At 37.0% G+C, this 17,368-nt stretch overlaps 2 protein-coding genes across 2 annotated transcripts in view; one reads left to right on the forward strand and one right to left on the reverse strand.

The window, feature by feature from the left end:
* Positions 1 to 1,416: 1,416 nt before the first annotated feature.
* FBXO45 (F-box protein 45) overlaps positions 1,417 to 17,368 on the reverse strand; it is a 16,701-nt gene continuing 749 nt past the window's right edge. Inside the window, exons 2-4 of the mRNA XM_004675423.2 lie at positions 17,102 to 17,363; positions 10,636 to 10,992; positions 1,417 to 4,559 (exon numbers count right to left, since the gene is read on the reverse strand). Coding sequence (XP_004675480.1) covers positions 4,374 to 4,559; positions 10,636 to 10,992; positions 17,102 to 17,363 — 805 coding nt within the window. The 3' untranslated portion in view covers positions 1,417 to 4,373. The remainder of the gene's footprint in view (positions 4,560 to 10,635; positions 10,993 to 17,101; positions 17,364 to 17,368) is intronic.
* Positions 17,232 to 17,368, forward strand: part of WDR53 (WD repeat domain 53) — a 12,209-nt gene continuing 12,072 nt past the window's right edge. Inside the window, exon 1 of the mRNA XM_012734120.1 lies at positions 17,232 to 17,269. The gene's annotated coding sequence lies outside the window, so the exon portion shown is untranslated. The remainder of the gene's footprint in view (positions 17,270 to 17,368) is intronic.

A 17,368-nucleotide genomic window follows, 5' to 3' on the forward strand; every position in this document is an offset into this window, starting at 1 on the left:
ATTAAATAAAAAGCAAACAGTTTGGGGGACAATCCAAAAAAGAAATTAGGACAACAGGCTGGTAAAGCTGCTGAAGTCTTTGAATACACCTTAATATAGTAACACATCAAACAACTTTCAACAACTATTTTTTAAGCTTTTAGACCACAGGAACCATTTGTTGAGCCATGCCTTCCTCTTACAACTCTTGGCAAACTACTGTATTATCAAACAACTGTTAATTGGGGGTGGAGATAATAGAGGAACAGGATCTAGTGAATTACTATACTCAGCCCACATTCCATTCTAAACATGGGAAACGTGGAGCCCGTTATTAAAAGTTATGGAATTTATAGATAAAATCCATCAGCACTGGCTACTAAGATGTCCCCATTTTTCCGCCAATGTATATACTTTTAAATTTCCTTGTTTTAAATATAAGCAATCACAGGTGGCTAATGTTTGTTTTAATTTTTTATTAAGAAACTAAAGCAAAACAGAATTTCAAAAATTAAAATACATAATTCTAAACAAATATGAAATCTACTCCAAGAACTAAAAATCAGTTTACCAATATTTAAGAATAAAGGGGATTGACTAAAATACATTCACAGTCATTATTTCTTCCTTACTAGCCTCAGATTTACAATCCTTTCCTTTCTGCTTCATTTGGACAGGACACAGTGTTTCCTCATCTGTCTTGTTAACATAGTCTATAACTTAAAAGGAGCTTTTGTCTTTTTCTTTCCCTTCAATAAATACACAAGTACCAAGCTTTGGGCTTAAGAGATGTGGCCATAATAATGAATTCATGAGATCCTGTCCTAAGATATTTTGGGAAGATACCAACAAATTAACAATAAATTTATACAAGGTATAAAGTAATATGAAATGTGTTATGTACAGATAAAAAATAGAAAACTTTCAAGGAAGGAGAGATTATATTCAACTAGAGGAATCGAGGAATGCTCTATGATGTTATCATTTGGATTGAGTATGACTTTTCCTTCCAGGAAAACTTCAAAGTGGTCCCAATTGTGGTGGTCTTCATTTCTGGAAAGTAGTCTTCTCAACTAACCCTTAAAACTCCTTAAGTTTTTGAAGTTTCCTCTTCAAAATGTTCATTTTAAAAAAATGTTAACATTTCAATCTATGTAAGCAGCAGTTTGGGGACTTAAACTATACTACCACCATATGTGGTTTAGGTCTGTTATTTCTGAAATTCCTTTCCCAAGTTTAAATCATATCTAAAGACAGAAGATGCTTTATCATTGAGCCGTGATTTTAAGGATTCAACTGGGCAAAGCCTAACTGCTTTAGGTATTTCACCAAGTCTACATCTAAACTTACATGAATGAGAATGGAGATAAAACAAGTGACAAGTGGTTTAACATTCAAAAGTCAGATAATGAAAAAATGGCAACCATGAAAATGACATATATTCTTTGTATGAAAAATTTTAATGAATTGAGCCACCAACCAATACAGACTTTAAGCCTTAATATTTCTTCTTTCCTATGTAAAACCAGATAATTAAAACAGCCTATCTCAAAAATGATAGAAGACCATTGTACATATAAGAATAGTAATGTTTGCTTACACATCTGCATGCTTCACGAAAGAACCAGAGAATGCTCCCAGTGCCCCAAATCAATAAAACACTCAATTATACATTTTAAATCATAATTTCAATTGAAATATAACAAAACTACTTTGCCTTTCAATAGCACTTTTTAATCCATAGCATAAGCAGTTTCCTGTAACCCAGTATTTTCCACTTTACCTTCAATATCCTTGTGAGGTAGTGAAGAGAGGGAGCAAGGATTTTTCTTTCTTTCTTTTTTTTTTTTTGCAGATGAGAACATTTAAGATGAATTCAGATCAGTGGCTCTCAACCTTGGCAGCATACTGAAATCACCTGGGAATTTTTTAAAAATTCTATGGCCATGCCACATCCCAGACCAACATCAGAATCTTAGTGTATGAGATCCAAGCCATCAATATTTTTGAAAACACATTGAAGTACACCTAAGATTGAAAACCACTGGTTTAGATAATTTATATTCAATCTTCAGGAGCCATTATCTTCTACCTAAATGCTTTATCAGCACCCAAGAAAACAAGATTTGATTTCCTTGAACACAGCACTTTGCTTTCATTGTCTAGTATAGTTACTACTGGCCTCCAGTAGCAAATTAATGTATGGGGTTATAAATAAAGGCTTTTCATTGCTAGTGCTTATGCTAACTATGACCCACCAGTTTATAAAATCTGAAAGTAGGATATTAAGGAATTCAAATCTTTGAGATAAGAGATAAGAATGGCTTATTGTTAAATATTTAGGCCATTACTTTAATTCTAGGTTTAACAGGCAAAAATCATGTGTTTCTGTTTTCCATTCAGCACCATCAAAACTATTACAAATGAATATTTACTAATAAGACAAAACAGAAATTATAAACAGAATTCTCAGCAAAAGCTCTTATAGAGTTGGCCCTTTCACAAGCTGAAAAAGAAACAAGTATTTAAAGGACTTTATTTTTTAATTAGCTCAATCTTTATCCTGAATCAGTCCTCTTTTTCAATTAAATTTTAAACTTTGCCCATTTTTTGAGTTATCCTATACCAAGAAAAATTATGTACCATGTTCTCTAATTCATTTGACATATAACTGTACTCTGTATTATTAAATATGGTTTCCAGATTTCTTCTTAACATGGGATATCATATTACACAATAATACTTGTAAACCTCTCAGGTGGCAAAAAATAAAATTTTGTTCATGACTAAAATTCCCTGCTTCATAGGAGTACTGATAATCTTATCTCTCAAGGAGCGACCCAAGAACCCCAGCCAGCTGCTTGCTGTCCCTAATTTTATTAGATTTAAAACAAAATATACATACAATAATAACCTAAAAAGTACAAAGATTCCATTTGCCTTAGTCAATTCTTATCACAAAGTTGTATCTGAAATCATACAATTTATACTTTCATACAGAAAGATGTCTGTTTCTCTTCTAAACAAAAGAAAGATCTTAGCTCATGTATATTGGATTATTAATTTGAAAGAGTATTAGTGAAATCTGACTTTTAGTCAATAATCCAGAATTGGAATTAATGTTAAGTTCTTCTATGATGATACCTTCAAAATACTGCCAACCTGAAGTTTTCAACATTAGGTGTTTTATTTCCAGTCCCATAGGGGCAATTACCTATAATGAGATTAAGAATATTCTTAACCTAGATTCAGGTTGGCACTGTTTTAGACAGGTGAGTAAACATTTTCTTGATAACCCCAATGAAGAGTTTGAGGCTTAGGTTGTTGCATGATGTAAACAATATGAAATAAAAAAAAAATTTGTATCTACAGCATTATACAGTTACAAAACAAAAAGACCATAATTCTTTTCCTAGGATATGACAAACAGCTTTCATATTTGAGGTCTATAAAAACAAATGGCAACATTCATTATGAGACACTTTTAGACAAGGCCAAAAAATAAAATCAGATAATTTAAGATGCACATTATTATTATTATTACTGATATATGTACGTCTGGAAATAGATTTGCCTTCCCTCAATCTTTAACCAGGAGATTGAGGGATCTCTACAATAATTTTTGATGGTTTAAAAAAAAGACTACAATAGCTGTGGAAATTGTAAGCCAAACGTAATACAAAATGAGCCAATATAACACATATCTTAAAATCCTCTTCTTTGTAGTTACTCAATCATCCTTAAACGTTATTCTAATTTTGTACCATGTAGTGGTTTTTAAGAAATTTAACTAGAACAAAGCAATCCTTTGTCCTTTTTTTTTTTACACACACATTTATATACAACTTTTAAAATAGCTGCACAATTTTATATCTCACCAGTAGAGAAGTGCAGTCCAGGCAGACCATGCTTCTCAATATATTAAAAATATTAAATAAAACCCAACCAGTTTCATACTTTTCTGATAGTCAAGCTGGCTGGAACAAAGGGTCTGGAGAAAAAACAGGCAGTTGTAAAACAGGATCAGTCTTTCTTCACAAACACACTACTTTAAAATCTTGCTAATTCCTTATCTTTTTCCCTTTTATAGCTTCCTAAAAATCTCACCTTAAAAGTTGGAAATAACACATTGCTAACTTAGAGACAAAATTTGTTGTAACATGCATATGTCAACTGCCCACTCAACCAACTGCAACCCTGAGGATTTTTCTGGCCCAGTAGAAAGAGGAAACACTAAGATAATCTCTGCTGTAGAGTTGCTTCTCCAGTTAACAATTTCACATGGTTTTCAGGATGTTTCTTGGGCATGCATGTATGACACTGTTACTTCGTGATTCTATTTTCCATAAGCAGATATCTCCTCCACTCTGTCTTTCATTCCAACAAAGCCACTGTCATCCATCCAAAGGTTTTCCAAGATAAACCAAAGTCACTTCTGTGTTTCCATATACAGCAGAAACTGCCGGATATAAACAGGCCTTTGGAAGTCCTCTAAAGGCAACCCCCAGGAACTCATATCCACGTTCAAAAGCTAAAGTCTTATCTTCCATGTCCAAGATGACTCGAATTCTTTCTCCTATCTGAAAACAGACATAAGAAGGTTAAAAGAAAACTTATTAAGAGCATAGGTAGAAGAAAGATGATACATATCAACAAGTTGAAAACATTATACACACACACACACACACACACACACACATACCTAAAAGTTATCTAGAAAGGGGCCCTACCTGGTGGCACAGAGGATTAAAGCATAGAACGAAAAAGCTAAAGCTACTTCAGCATGAGTTTGATCCCCACCACGGAGGTGACCCACATGGCACAGCAGACCTCTCCTGATCCTCCCACTGCTCCCCTCAGCAGTGTACTTCAACAGTCGGCCTGTTTTGCTCCCCACTCTGTCTCTGATGAATCCTCTCAACTCCCCTGCACCTCTGGCCTGTACCCCAGTTCTGTATGCATAAATAAATAAATCTTTAAAAAAGTTATCTAGAAAAAAAGAGAAGATGGTTTTCTGGTCTGGTCAGGGGAGAAAACATAGATGAAATGCTTATCAGTTTTCCCACAAATGCTTATTTTGATAGCATTTGTCATTTAAAACTTGCATGACATCTGTATTTAATACTGAAAATATAAATATTGCCCCTATATAGTTCCAGATTTTATTTACTCATTGTTTGAAGGTTTTACTTTAAATGATTACCACTAATGATTACCTGTAACTTGCATATCTTTCCCAAAAAAGTCTACTTGAATAGCCTTCTCAAGTTACTATAGTATGTATCTAATGAACTATTATTTAGCCAAAGAAATGAAATTTTGATATGATGTAAGACAGAGACCTTACAAATAACATGCCAAGTAAGTCAGCACAAGAAGATACATTATTTCACTCATTTGGGATGTCTAGAATATTCAAAGTCATAGTCAGAAAGTAGAACAGAGGTTCCTAGAGGCTGAGGAGGGGTGTGCAGAGAGAAGGAAAAATAAGGAGTTGTTATTTAATGAGTGCAGAGTTAACGTTAGGAATGAAGAAAAAGGTGGGGTATAGAAAGTGGTGATGGCGACCCTCCCTGGTGGTGCAATAGGTTAAAGTGCAAACTGTGAAGCTGGCCATTGCTGCTTGGGTGCAGGTTCAATCCACAACCCAGAGGTGAGCAACATGGAGCAGCGGACCTCTCCTGTCTCACCTGCTGCTCCCCTCAGCAGTGTACTTCTTCAATCTGCCTGTTTTGCTCCCCACTCTGTCTCTGGTAAATCTTCTCACCGCTCCTGCACAGCTGGCCTGTACCCCAGTTATGTATGCATAAATAAATAAATCTTTTTAAAAAAATGGTGATGGTTACACAACACTGAAGCTATATGCCACTGAACTGCATAACCTAAAATGATTAAAGTATTTTATTACGTATATTTTACCACAATAAAAAATTTAAAAATACATTATTTTGTATATAATAATATACATATAATAAAATACATAGCTTTTTAAGTTTATAAAGCAGTTCTACATGTGATACGAAACTTACATATTCATGAGTAGCCAAATCTAACTAAAAATTCTAAAGATGCAGAATAGGCTTACTAGTCAGTTGGCGGTCCACCGCTCTGATATACCTATTTATTATAAAAAAATCAGCGCTTACTGTTAAATTAAACTAGAAGTATAAAATATCCAGTTATCTTCCATTTGAAAAAGTAGACAAGTAAAGATGTTTTATCTAATCCCACTTGTCTCCATTATCTTACTTCATTGTAATTCCAATTATAAATTACTGCTAACATCTGCTTTTTTCCCCTACCTTGGCCCACCTCTTGGGCCAAGGACCTATAAACCCCCACATCATCATACCCACTATTGCTACAAACAAAGCAAACATTGAAAATACAGGAAAATTTAGTATTTTGTTGGCTATTTATTGTGTGCTTTATATTATCTAATTTAATCTTCACATTAACTCTAAAAGTTTTTTTTTTTAAGATTTATTTATTTATTTATACATACAAGTACAGGCCAGAAGTGTGGGGGTTGAGAGGATTCACCAGAGACAGAGTGGGGAGCAGAATAGGCAGATCCACTGAAATACATTGCTGCGGGAAGCAGCAGGTGGGTCAGGAGAGGTCTGCCGCGCATGGGTCAGGTGGGTCACCTCCCTGGCCAGGGATTGAACTCATGCTGTGGTGGCTTTGGAAAGCTTTACAGTGCTGTGCTTTAACCTGTTGCGACACCAGGGGAGGCCCTCAACTCTAAAAGTTAACCCTATTTTATGGAAGATGAAACAAAGCAGACAGACCAGCTCCTGGCAAAATTTGCAAGTTTGCTTTATCTTTGATATGCAATACAGGGAACAGAAAGCAGAAGTCTTACTAGGTTTAGGTGTCAGAGTCCAAAAAGTCAGAGATGGCACAGCAATTAGAAAGTTATAGGAGGAACTTCAGAAGCGGTGAACCACTAAGAACCCCAAAACCAGAGAATAAATTTTGCCCAAAGCCTTGTGATACTAGTGTAACACAGTGTCACAGGAGAACTCTTCAGGGAACCAGGCAGAAAAAGAAGTTACTAGAAACACAAAACCCCTAAACATTAGGTACTGTACACCATGGATTTACATTTTTAGTTCATGCAAGTTAACAACTTACTAAAACAAGAAAACCTGTACTTCTCAGAAAAACAAAGCAGTGTCTCTGCAGAATAAACATTCTGTCTACAACCTTCATAAAAGCACTATGTACAGTAGCTAGGACACAGAAGCAACCACTGACAGATGGTTAGATCAAGAAGATAATATATCTACAGTATGGAGTACTATGTAGCTACAATAAATGATGAAATACAGTAATCTTCAATAAATTGGAGGGGGTATGAGAGAATTATGTGTAGTAAAACAAGTCAGAACAACAGAAAAAAATACTGGACATTTGCATAGCAGAAAATTTGTAACACAAAAAACAGGTAAAATAAAACACTTTCAAAATTCAGAGGCATCAATAAACACTATGACGGCTCTGAGGTTTGGAGGGAGGGGGACAAGTAGCTATAAGGGATGGGGGTGAGTAAAAATGATTTTTTTCAAGGTTTGTTTATTTATGTATATAAGTACTAGGGTACAGGCCAGAGGTATGGGGATGAGCCATTTCACCAGAGACAAAGTGAGGAGCAGAACGGGCAGATCTACTGAAATACATTGCTGAGGGGATCAGTGAACAAGGCAGAAGAGGTCTGCCATGCCATGTGGATAAGCTCCCTGGCCAGGGATTGAATTCATGCTATAGTGGCTGTGGAGAGCCTCTTAGTGCTGTTTTAACCTGCTGCGCCACCAGGGAGGGCCTGAGGAAAAATAATTTTAAGAGCAGATTCTGTATACTAAAAGAAAACATTCTAGTTCCTTCTATACATTACCTTCAATGTCTAGTTTTCAATTTAAAAGTTACTGGTATGAAAAGATACAGGAAAATACAACTGATACTCAGAGAGAGAAAAAGACAACAGAAACGGACTCCAAGTGGGCCTAGATAGTGGAATTGGAGATTATATCCCCAAAACTTCAAAGCAGTTATTATATTTAAACTTCAAACCAGTTAATAAAGCCCAAATAAATGAAGAAAAACTTGGTATTAATTAAAGGATGGACAGAGAATTTCAGTGGAAATTGTTTAAATAAAACACAGCTTCAGAGGCACAGACATAGCCCAACATCAAAAAATACAACAATTACATTAAGTATAAGTGGACTGAAGATTCAAATCAAAAGGCAAAGACTGTTAATGTAGTTAAATAGGAAGACCCAATTACGTACTGTCCAGAAGACCTACTTTAACTACAGAGATAGATTAAAAGTAAAGAGATGGGGGGAAGTGCACTGCAAAACAGTCAAAGTAACAAAGTTAGAATAACTAAATTAATATTAGACAAAATATATTTTTAAGTACTAGGAATACATCACTAAAGTCAAAGGACATTCATAATAAAGAAAGAGTTGGGCCTCCCTGGTGGTCCAAGGGGTTAAGTCTCAGCACGATGAAGCTATCTGCAGCCACTACAACACAAGTTTGATCCCCAGCCACGGTGCTGACCCACATGGTGCAGCAGACCTCTCCTGTCTTGCCCACTGCTCCCCTCAGCAGTGTATTTCAGTGCTTCTGCCTGTTCTGCTCTCCACTGTCTGGTAAATCTTCTCACCCTGGCCCTCCCTGGTGGTGCAGCAGATTAAAGCGCAGCTCTAAGAAGCTAAAGTCACTTCAGCATGAGTAAGATCCCCATACCGAGGTGACCCACGTGGTGCGACAGACCTCTCCTGACCTGCCCGCTGCTCCCCTCAGCAGTGTACTTTGTCCATCTGCCTGTTCTGCTTCCCACTCTGTCTCGTGAATCCTCTCACCGCCCCTGCATTCCTGGCCAGTACCTCAGTTCTGTAATGCATAAATAAATTAATCTTAAAAAAAAAAAAAGATCTTATCGTTTCACCCACACACATCTGGCCTACACCCCAGCTCTTCTATGCATAAATAAATAAAATAAAATCTTTTTTAAAAAAATAATGAAAGCATACACCAGTCAATGAGATACAACAGTTATGAATGTATATATGTACATTAACAGAGTTCTAAAACACATGAAATCAAAACTGACATAACTGAAAGAACAGAGATAAATGAGCAAATATAGCTGGAGATTTTAACAACTGTCTTCTGAAATGATAGAACAGGGGGAAAGAAAAATCAATATTGATGTTGAAGACTTGAACACTATCAACTAACTTGTCATTTATACAATATTCAATATAATGGCACACATGGAAGATTCATAGACAGAGACAATATGGGGCCTCCCTGGTGGTGCAGGTGTCAGAGTCTCAGTACTACCAACCTATCACTAACCACTGAGGCATGCACTCCATCCCCAGCCAGGGAGCTAACCCACATGGCACAGCAGACCTCTCCTGTCTTGTCCACTGCTCCTCTCAGCAGTGTATTTCAGTAGATCTGCCTGTTCTGCTCACCACTCTGTCTCTGGCGAGTCCTCTCACCCCATGCACCTCTAGCCTATACCCCAGTTCTTGTATGCATAAATAAATCTTTAAAAAGTTAGACAACATGCAAGGAAAGATCATTTTCCAATAAACTGAAAGGAAGGGGATGGAAATCATACAGAGCATGCTTTCTGAAAAACTTTTAGTGTTTCTCATTTATGTAAGGCTAGTCACAGGACTTTATCTTCAATAATTATTAAATCCAGACATTCTTCCACCCCTAGTATTTGCAGAGCCTAAAAGACAGGAAGGAAAGGATTCTATGAAATCTTTCCAGGTTTTAATATCTCAGAAAAAAGGATATATTTTAGTTTTTTGCTCTAGTATTCCTGATTTGATGCCATTACTGAGCATTCAAGCCACATGTTGTCCTGAAATATGCAATCTGTAATACCTTAAAATTTCCAATTTCTTGTTACATTATTGTGTTTTAGACTTTGCTGAATCTATGGTAATCATAGTTTTTACAAATAGGAACTATAATCAAATGAGTATAGCTTAAAGCTAAGATTAAAAGAATTAAAAATATAGTAGTTTGCTTGAGCTTTATAGAAATCACTGACCTCTCCAGAAGCTTTGAATTCAGATTACTAAGTAGCAGAAACTGGGTATGTGTGTTCATGCACACAGGTACATTTGTGGGGGTGAAGTGTCATGAAAAAAAAAAAAAAAATAGATCTGGATATGCCATGTTAGGATAAGATGACAATCGACAACCTAATTTGGACAACTATATTTCCTGTGTTAAATCTGGCCTATAGCCCATAAATAATTTTTTATTAGAACACAGTTACTCATCCATTTACATAATATCTATGGTTGCTTCTGTGCTAAAACAAGGGTTGAACAGCTGTGATGGAGACCACAAAGCCTGCAGTATTTACTACCTCGCCCTGTATATAAAAAATTGTATGAACCCCTTAGAGCAAAGATGGATTTCTCAAGGCCAGTTATGTATTAGGAAACAAATACTGAGATAGCAGATGATAATTATTAAACTAGCAAAGAAAACATTTAAAAATTACCCAAAACACACACAAAACAGGTATATATATTTTGTAAATTTAAAACAAATTAAACATGATTTAACAAAGGTGTACATCTATGAAAATACCCAGTTTCTCACCTGATATTTTGGTGCATTGTTACATTGTGGAAAACTGCCATTGACTTCTCCATTATGTAGTAGATTATTGTCCACTAGATTCCAGCCCCAGCTCTGGTCATCACTGCCTAGCAATGCCACATAACCTTGGCATTGCATGGGTGCCCGCTTTGTGGCAATTCCGATCACTGCCACAGTGCCTAATGGGCCCTCCCACCACACTTCCCAAGCATGGCGGCCTTCACTGAAACCAATCTTTGTCCTTGCACCATCGGTGCTCTGAGCTATAGGGTTTCGATGTAAAGTAAAGCCATTCTTCTTAATGTAGACATTCCTGGAGCAGTCATTGGTGCTGAAGGCATGTTGGAAAGCACGTACCTGAAGAGATGAAAAACAAACCAAAGAAATCGAATTTTGATTTTTCTCAAACATAAAGAAATACGTAAGCTTTAGGTTATATGCTTTTAAACAAGTTCTATATTTTAACAATACAAACTTTTTTTAAAGTGGCTATACGAATATAAGAAATCATAAATCATTAAAAATAGCTGCCAACTGTTTCATTATTGAACAAATTCTATACCATAATATAAGTCCTCCAAATACCCTTCTTATAATATCAAAAGATATACACAAGAATTTCTATATTTCAAGATAATACTGAGATGTTCATGAGTGACAAGATGACCTCTGGAATTGCTTTGAAATATCAAAAGATAGAGCAGGAGATTCTGTGGGGTCAACATTAAACAAGATTACCCATAACCAGTTAAAATTTGGTGAAGGATATAAAAAAGATGTTCATTAAGTTATTTTCTCTACTCTTATTGACATTTGATATTTTTACATAAACATGTAAGAGATGTATAATTTTCATGCTGGCAATGTTTTATCAAAAAACATTATATTTATGTAAAATAGAGAACTTACTAACACCAGCTCTGGTTTATGAAAATATTAAATAACCACAAATAATCTGCCAAATAGCATCTAAATTCCATCATTAGACTTTATAAAATAGTCACTAAGAGGCCCTCCCTGGTGGAGCAGCGGGTTAAAGCACTGCACTAAGAAGCTTAAGCCAATTCCACGTGAGTTCGATCCCCGCCTGCCCCGGAGGAGTTCCACTTGGCATGGCAGACCTCTCCTGACCCACCCGCTGCTCCCCTCAGCAGTGTACTTCGTTGATCTGCCTGTTCTGCTCCCCACTCTGTTCCTGGTGAATCCTCTCACCCTCTGCATCTCTGGCCTGTACCCCAGTTCTGTATGCGTAAATAAAAAAAACCCCAAAAAAAAAAAAAGGACCTTAGAAATGACTTAGTACATCTTAGATCTTAGGGAGAAGGGTAATATACAGTTAGTATAAGAGCCACAAAGAGAAGTCAGGTATTCAGTCCCCTGATCCAGTGTTCATTTGCTATTAGCCAGCAGTTCACTGTTTTGTTGTTGCATTCCAAGGCAGAGAGGGTTTGAACAACAAAAATAAAAAATCTGGGTGCTTCAGATATCTCATGTTTTTGTAAAACTAAAGTATTCCTAAATTTGTTCCTATCTATACTTCTAGGTCCTTTTAAGCACCTAAAAGATCAGAACATAGGGTTAAATGGGAAAGTAAATGTTCCTTGAAATACTAAGTACTGCCTAAATAACAGCTCGAGAAATTACTATCAAGAAACTAACTCCTCATTATAAAAATATTTGATACATACCTCTGCCTCGGCCCCAAATCTTATAAATACCAACTGCTTTTTTTCTATCCTTATTCTTTTGTTATTTTACCAACACTGATACTCTTGACATCTCCTTGTTACTTTATTATGTCCTTTCTTGGTGACCATCCTAGCTCTGTTAATCCAAACTCTCCAGAGCAGTCCTTAGCCCAGTACCAGCATTCTTTCCAGACTTGTCTTTTAAAAACAGCTGTTATTATATTCCATCCGGTTCAACAACCTTTGATATTACTTTATTGACTATCCCATCAATTGTAGATTCTTCTGCCCAGTTTGACCCCTAGATCTGGTTACTCCTACTTCAAATTCTAATTCCATGCTTGTTTTCCTTGTCTTTACTATTCCACCCTCTTTTTTCATCCCATATATTCTTTTAAACTCCAGTCCTACCACTTTTTATCAATCTATTCTTGATCAAGGAAACCCAATCCCCCCGATTTCTCTCTCCTGAATTCCTACCCACTTTTGCCACACAATATAATTCTGTATACAATCCAGCCACTTAATTCTAATTTAAAATATCTCATAAAAATTAATCTAACCGGCCCTCCCTGGTGGCGCAGCGGGTTAAAGCACAGCACTGAGAATCTGAAGCCGCTTCCGCATGAGTTCGATTCCCGCCTGCCTCCTGCCCCGAAGGAGACCACATGGCGAGCCAGACCTCTCCTGACCCGCCCGCTGCTTCCCTCAGCAGTGTACTTCCTTTGTCGATCTGCCTGTTCTGCTCCCCACTCTGTCTCTAGTGAAGCCTCTCACCGCCCCTGAGCCTCTGGCCTGTACCCCAGTTCTGTATGCACAAATAAATAAATAAATCTTTAAAAAAAAAAATTAATCTAACCTACATTCATCAAACATCTATAGGAAATATAGGACAGAAAAGCATGTTAAGCATCACCATTGAAATTAAATCAGTGGGCCCTTCCTGGTGGCGCAAGGGGTTAAATAAAGCATAGCACTATGAAGCTATCAAAGCCACTATAGCATGAGTTCAATCCCCCACCAGGGAGGTAACCTACATGGCACAGCAGACCTCTCCTGACCCACTCACCGCTCCCCTTAGCAGTGTATTTCAGTGGATCTGCCTGTTCCCCACTCTGTTTCTGGTGAATCCCCTCACCCTCCACACATCTCTTACCTGTACCCTAGTTCTGTATGCATAAATAAATAATTAAAAAAAAAGAAATTAAATCAACAAAATAGACTCAGATAAATTCCACAGGATAAACAAACTGGCTTAAGTTGTAAGGTGGAAGGTGGGGGAAATGGTAGATGACTCTGCAGACTAAAATAATCTTAAAAGATTTTTCAACTGTCACAGACTCTTTTAAAAGATCTTGATTAAATAAACTGAAAATAAAAAGTTCAATATTGGACATTTATAAGACAAATGGAAATTTGTTCACTTTATTTTTTAATATTAAGTAATTATGAATGTCTTTATACCTTAGCTAATGGGATTATATATGTTAAGTGCCCTTTCTCTTTTAGAGTACTGAAAAATCAGGTAAAATGGAAAATACATGAATTAGCAAAAATAAACACACAAAATAATAAATAAAAACAATTTATAGTTCCAGTCTGACACAACCTGGATTTTAAATTACAGCAGTTTTAAGATCTAATGTAGTATTTTAGTCTGAAGTTTAGATAATTACAGTTACATACCAGGTATAACTGACATTACTTAGTAGTGAGTAAAATATCTCCTAGTCTATTCCCATCCTTCTCTTGAGTTATCTGGATGTCCTGGAAATTCTACTTGAATTTCCCACTTATCCAATTAGCTGTCTTATGCATGTGGTGGATCTGTTCTTTGCTACAGCTTTTCAACCATCCCCTTCTTTCCTCTATACACCTGTTTCAGGTCTTAAGTGACTGGTGTAGATACTAGCCCTTTCCCTCACCAATTCGTCTCAAAGCCTACTTTTTCTAAGTCAGTTCTTATTTTGTCATTCCTCTGTTCAAACTTCAATGGTTGCCAAATGTAAAACAAAGCCACACTACAAACTTTCATGATATATATAATGTCAGCTTATCTTACAGGCATTATTTCCCACTACTTCTCTTCAATTCAATTCCCAACTATTTCTTATTTTTAAGGATCTCCTCTAAGCTCCAAACTATATCAGAGGCCTAACTGAAATATACTGGACATCTCAAAAACACTGTAAATTCTACTCTACCAAACTGAACTCAGAGTTATTCCTCCCAAATCTAGGTGGTCCCTACATTAAGTAAGCCAGATACCTAGCAGTTCATCCTTACTACCTCCCTCTTGGTCACCCAATTTCAAATCTATTGCCAAATCCTATAGATTTTACATGCTAAATATCTGCTATACTTCTGTACCTCCTCCATCACAACTAGTTGATCTACTGATTCTACCCCCATCCCCTAAACTGATTTAGGTTAGGAATAACCTCCTAAAAATGCAAACAATCGTATCACCAATCATCTCACTACTAATCCCTTCTTGCTAACAATTCAAAACAGCTTCCCTATTGTTTGGCCTCCACCCACCTCTTCCATCTTAAATCCAGCTTACATTTTCTGATTTATACTCAGGTCACTCCTCAGGTCCCTTCCTTGGAAGGCTGTTCTCTCCCCTTAGCCTAATTATCCTTAACCTTCAGGTATCAGTTCACACTTTACTTCCTCAGACAAAGCCTCCCCTGACCTCCCAACTTGGTCAAATTATCCATTATTCATCTTTACAGCACTATGTATTTTTCCTTCATAGTTCTTAACACAGATGCAACTCTATAGCTGTGTGGTATTTTGATCTCCCTGCCCCCAATTACCACCACCCGCTTAGACTGTAAGTTTCATAAGACCAGAAGGCATCCATAAGACTTTGTGTCTATTTTTATTCATCATTCAAGCTGCAAAACTGAGAATAATTTCTGGACACTCATTTTTTTAAACAAAAATATATGACATATGAACCCCTTTTCTTTCCTCTTGTCCTGATTTTGTTATTTCCTCTTAGTGAAGTGTTCAACTCTTCCCCATCTTTAAAATTCAGCTCAAATACAACTTGAACTTCAAAACTTCTCCAGTCCTAAGTCTCTCCATCCACTGTACTTCAAATATATATTTGTTTATATTGACAACTGTAAGAGCAATTTCTACCATGTATTAGTTATTTCCATGCATCATTTTTCTCTTGCAGACTGAAGACTTTCTTACTAAGTTATCTGCCTTCTTTCCAATGAAGATGTGATTAGTACAAGTTTACAATACCTATAGCACAAGTAGTAGAAAGACACACAAAGCATTAAAAACTTAAGAAATCTAAACCACCTCTAGAAGAATACAAAAGAAACAGTTACACTAGTTGCCTCCAAGAAAGGAAACTGAATACCTGGGGGACAAGTACATTTTGCTTTATACCACTTTGTTTCTTTGAATGTTGACTCACATGAACACATTATCACATACAGTAAGAATCATGTGAACTTATTACAAAAATATCTTCATTTAAAGTAAAAATAGCAAATTTTAATGGAAAAATAAAAACTAAGTAATGCTTATGAAACCTACATTTTTATGAGTAAGGCAAAAAATTGCAATCGTCTATTACCCATTAAACATCCATCTAGTCCATTAAGCATCATGTACAAATATTGTCATAGTAAATTAACATATTTTTTCAGTTAATAGAAAAATAACTTGCTAGCTGACATATTTAACAGCAATACTTTTTATTAAATTAAAACCGGTTGTATTACATAAGAACACTTTTACCTCTATTTCACAAGGAAAAAATTTACTCTGCCACCCCCATGCTTGTCAATCTAATATTAAAATGGGATACTTGCCTTTGTTAGATTTTATTGTATTGTTTGTTTACTACATTCTAGGTTACACTTTATGCCCTTTTATATTTATGCTCTTTGTGACTACTTAACTAATTATTACCCATCCAAGAGAAACCAGTCCACAGCCTTTTGTTGATATTACCTAAGAATCCTCTCAGCCTTACCATAACCTGTTATTTGACATTTTTATTTGCATATGAAGAAAAGAACGATATAGTTAAGAATCTAGAAGGGGCAAAAAAAAAAAAAGGCAGCAAAACTGGAAATAACAAGTTACACGCTGAACAGAAGAGACACGCCATCAAAAAGGAATTACGGAAAAGTTGGCAAGAAAGTAGTCAATTACAGTGAGGCAAGGCGATATTACGACGGTTAAGTGGTGCCTATGGCAGGGTGCCCTATTAAAATCTGTATCTTGAAAGTTAACAGAAAACCTAGAGCCTCACTTATTAGCCTGAAACATAGTGGAGGGAATTTTTTTTTAAAAACGTGGATGAACATAAAGAAAAAAATGGTTAAAAATCAGAACCTGGCTAAAGAGCGGTGAATGTAGGATGAAAGACAAGACCATAGACCCGAAGCCCACGTCAATGCAGCCGTGATGATCTAATAAAGCCTACCTGGGGGGCAGAGAGAAAAATAGGGTAGGAGTACTGTGAGGCACAACAATGGGAGTGGTCTGTTTTTGGGGGAAAGACTCTGGAAAGTAGAATAAGAGATGGACACGCAGAACTGGGAACCATCTGGTTGTTAAGGTGGCTTTAAAGTGGGGTGAGCTAAAAAGGAGAACTTCAAAAAGCAGAGGATGGGGGGGTGAGGTAAGGAATAGACTGGAGAGACGGAAAGGTGGCACGGTGAGGCAAGGCGTCGGACTCAGAATCTCAGAAAAGCAGCGGTGAGAGCGGCGCAAAGGAGCGGGACTGGGGGCTCCCTCACCTTGGCCTTGTAGCTGGGCAGGTTGCAGAGGATGTCCGTGCGTAAAGCCTCTTCTGCCAGGCTGCGGGCGCACAGGCTCCGCCACACCTCACTGTTTTCATCTCCGTGCAGGCAGCGGTACCAGTGCTTGCACACCAGGGCGCAGCTCCGCAGCTCGGACAGCTCCAGGTAGGAGAACACCAACTCCAGCACCCGGCTGGGCAGCCGACCCCCGGCCCCCACGAACCCGGAGCCCGAGCCGGCGCCCGCGCCGCCGCCACCACTACC

Source organism: Condylura cristata, unplaced genomic scaffold, assembly GCF_000260355.1.
Source record: "Condylura cristata isolate star-nosed mole 26May11 unplaced genomic scaffold, ConCri1.0 scaffold00003, whole genome shotgun sequence".
Taxonomy (NCBI): domain Eukaryota; kingdom Metazoa; phylum Chordata; class Mammalia; order Eulipotyphla; family Talpidae; genus Condylura; species Condylura cristata.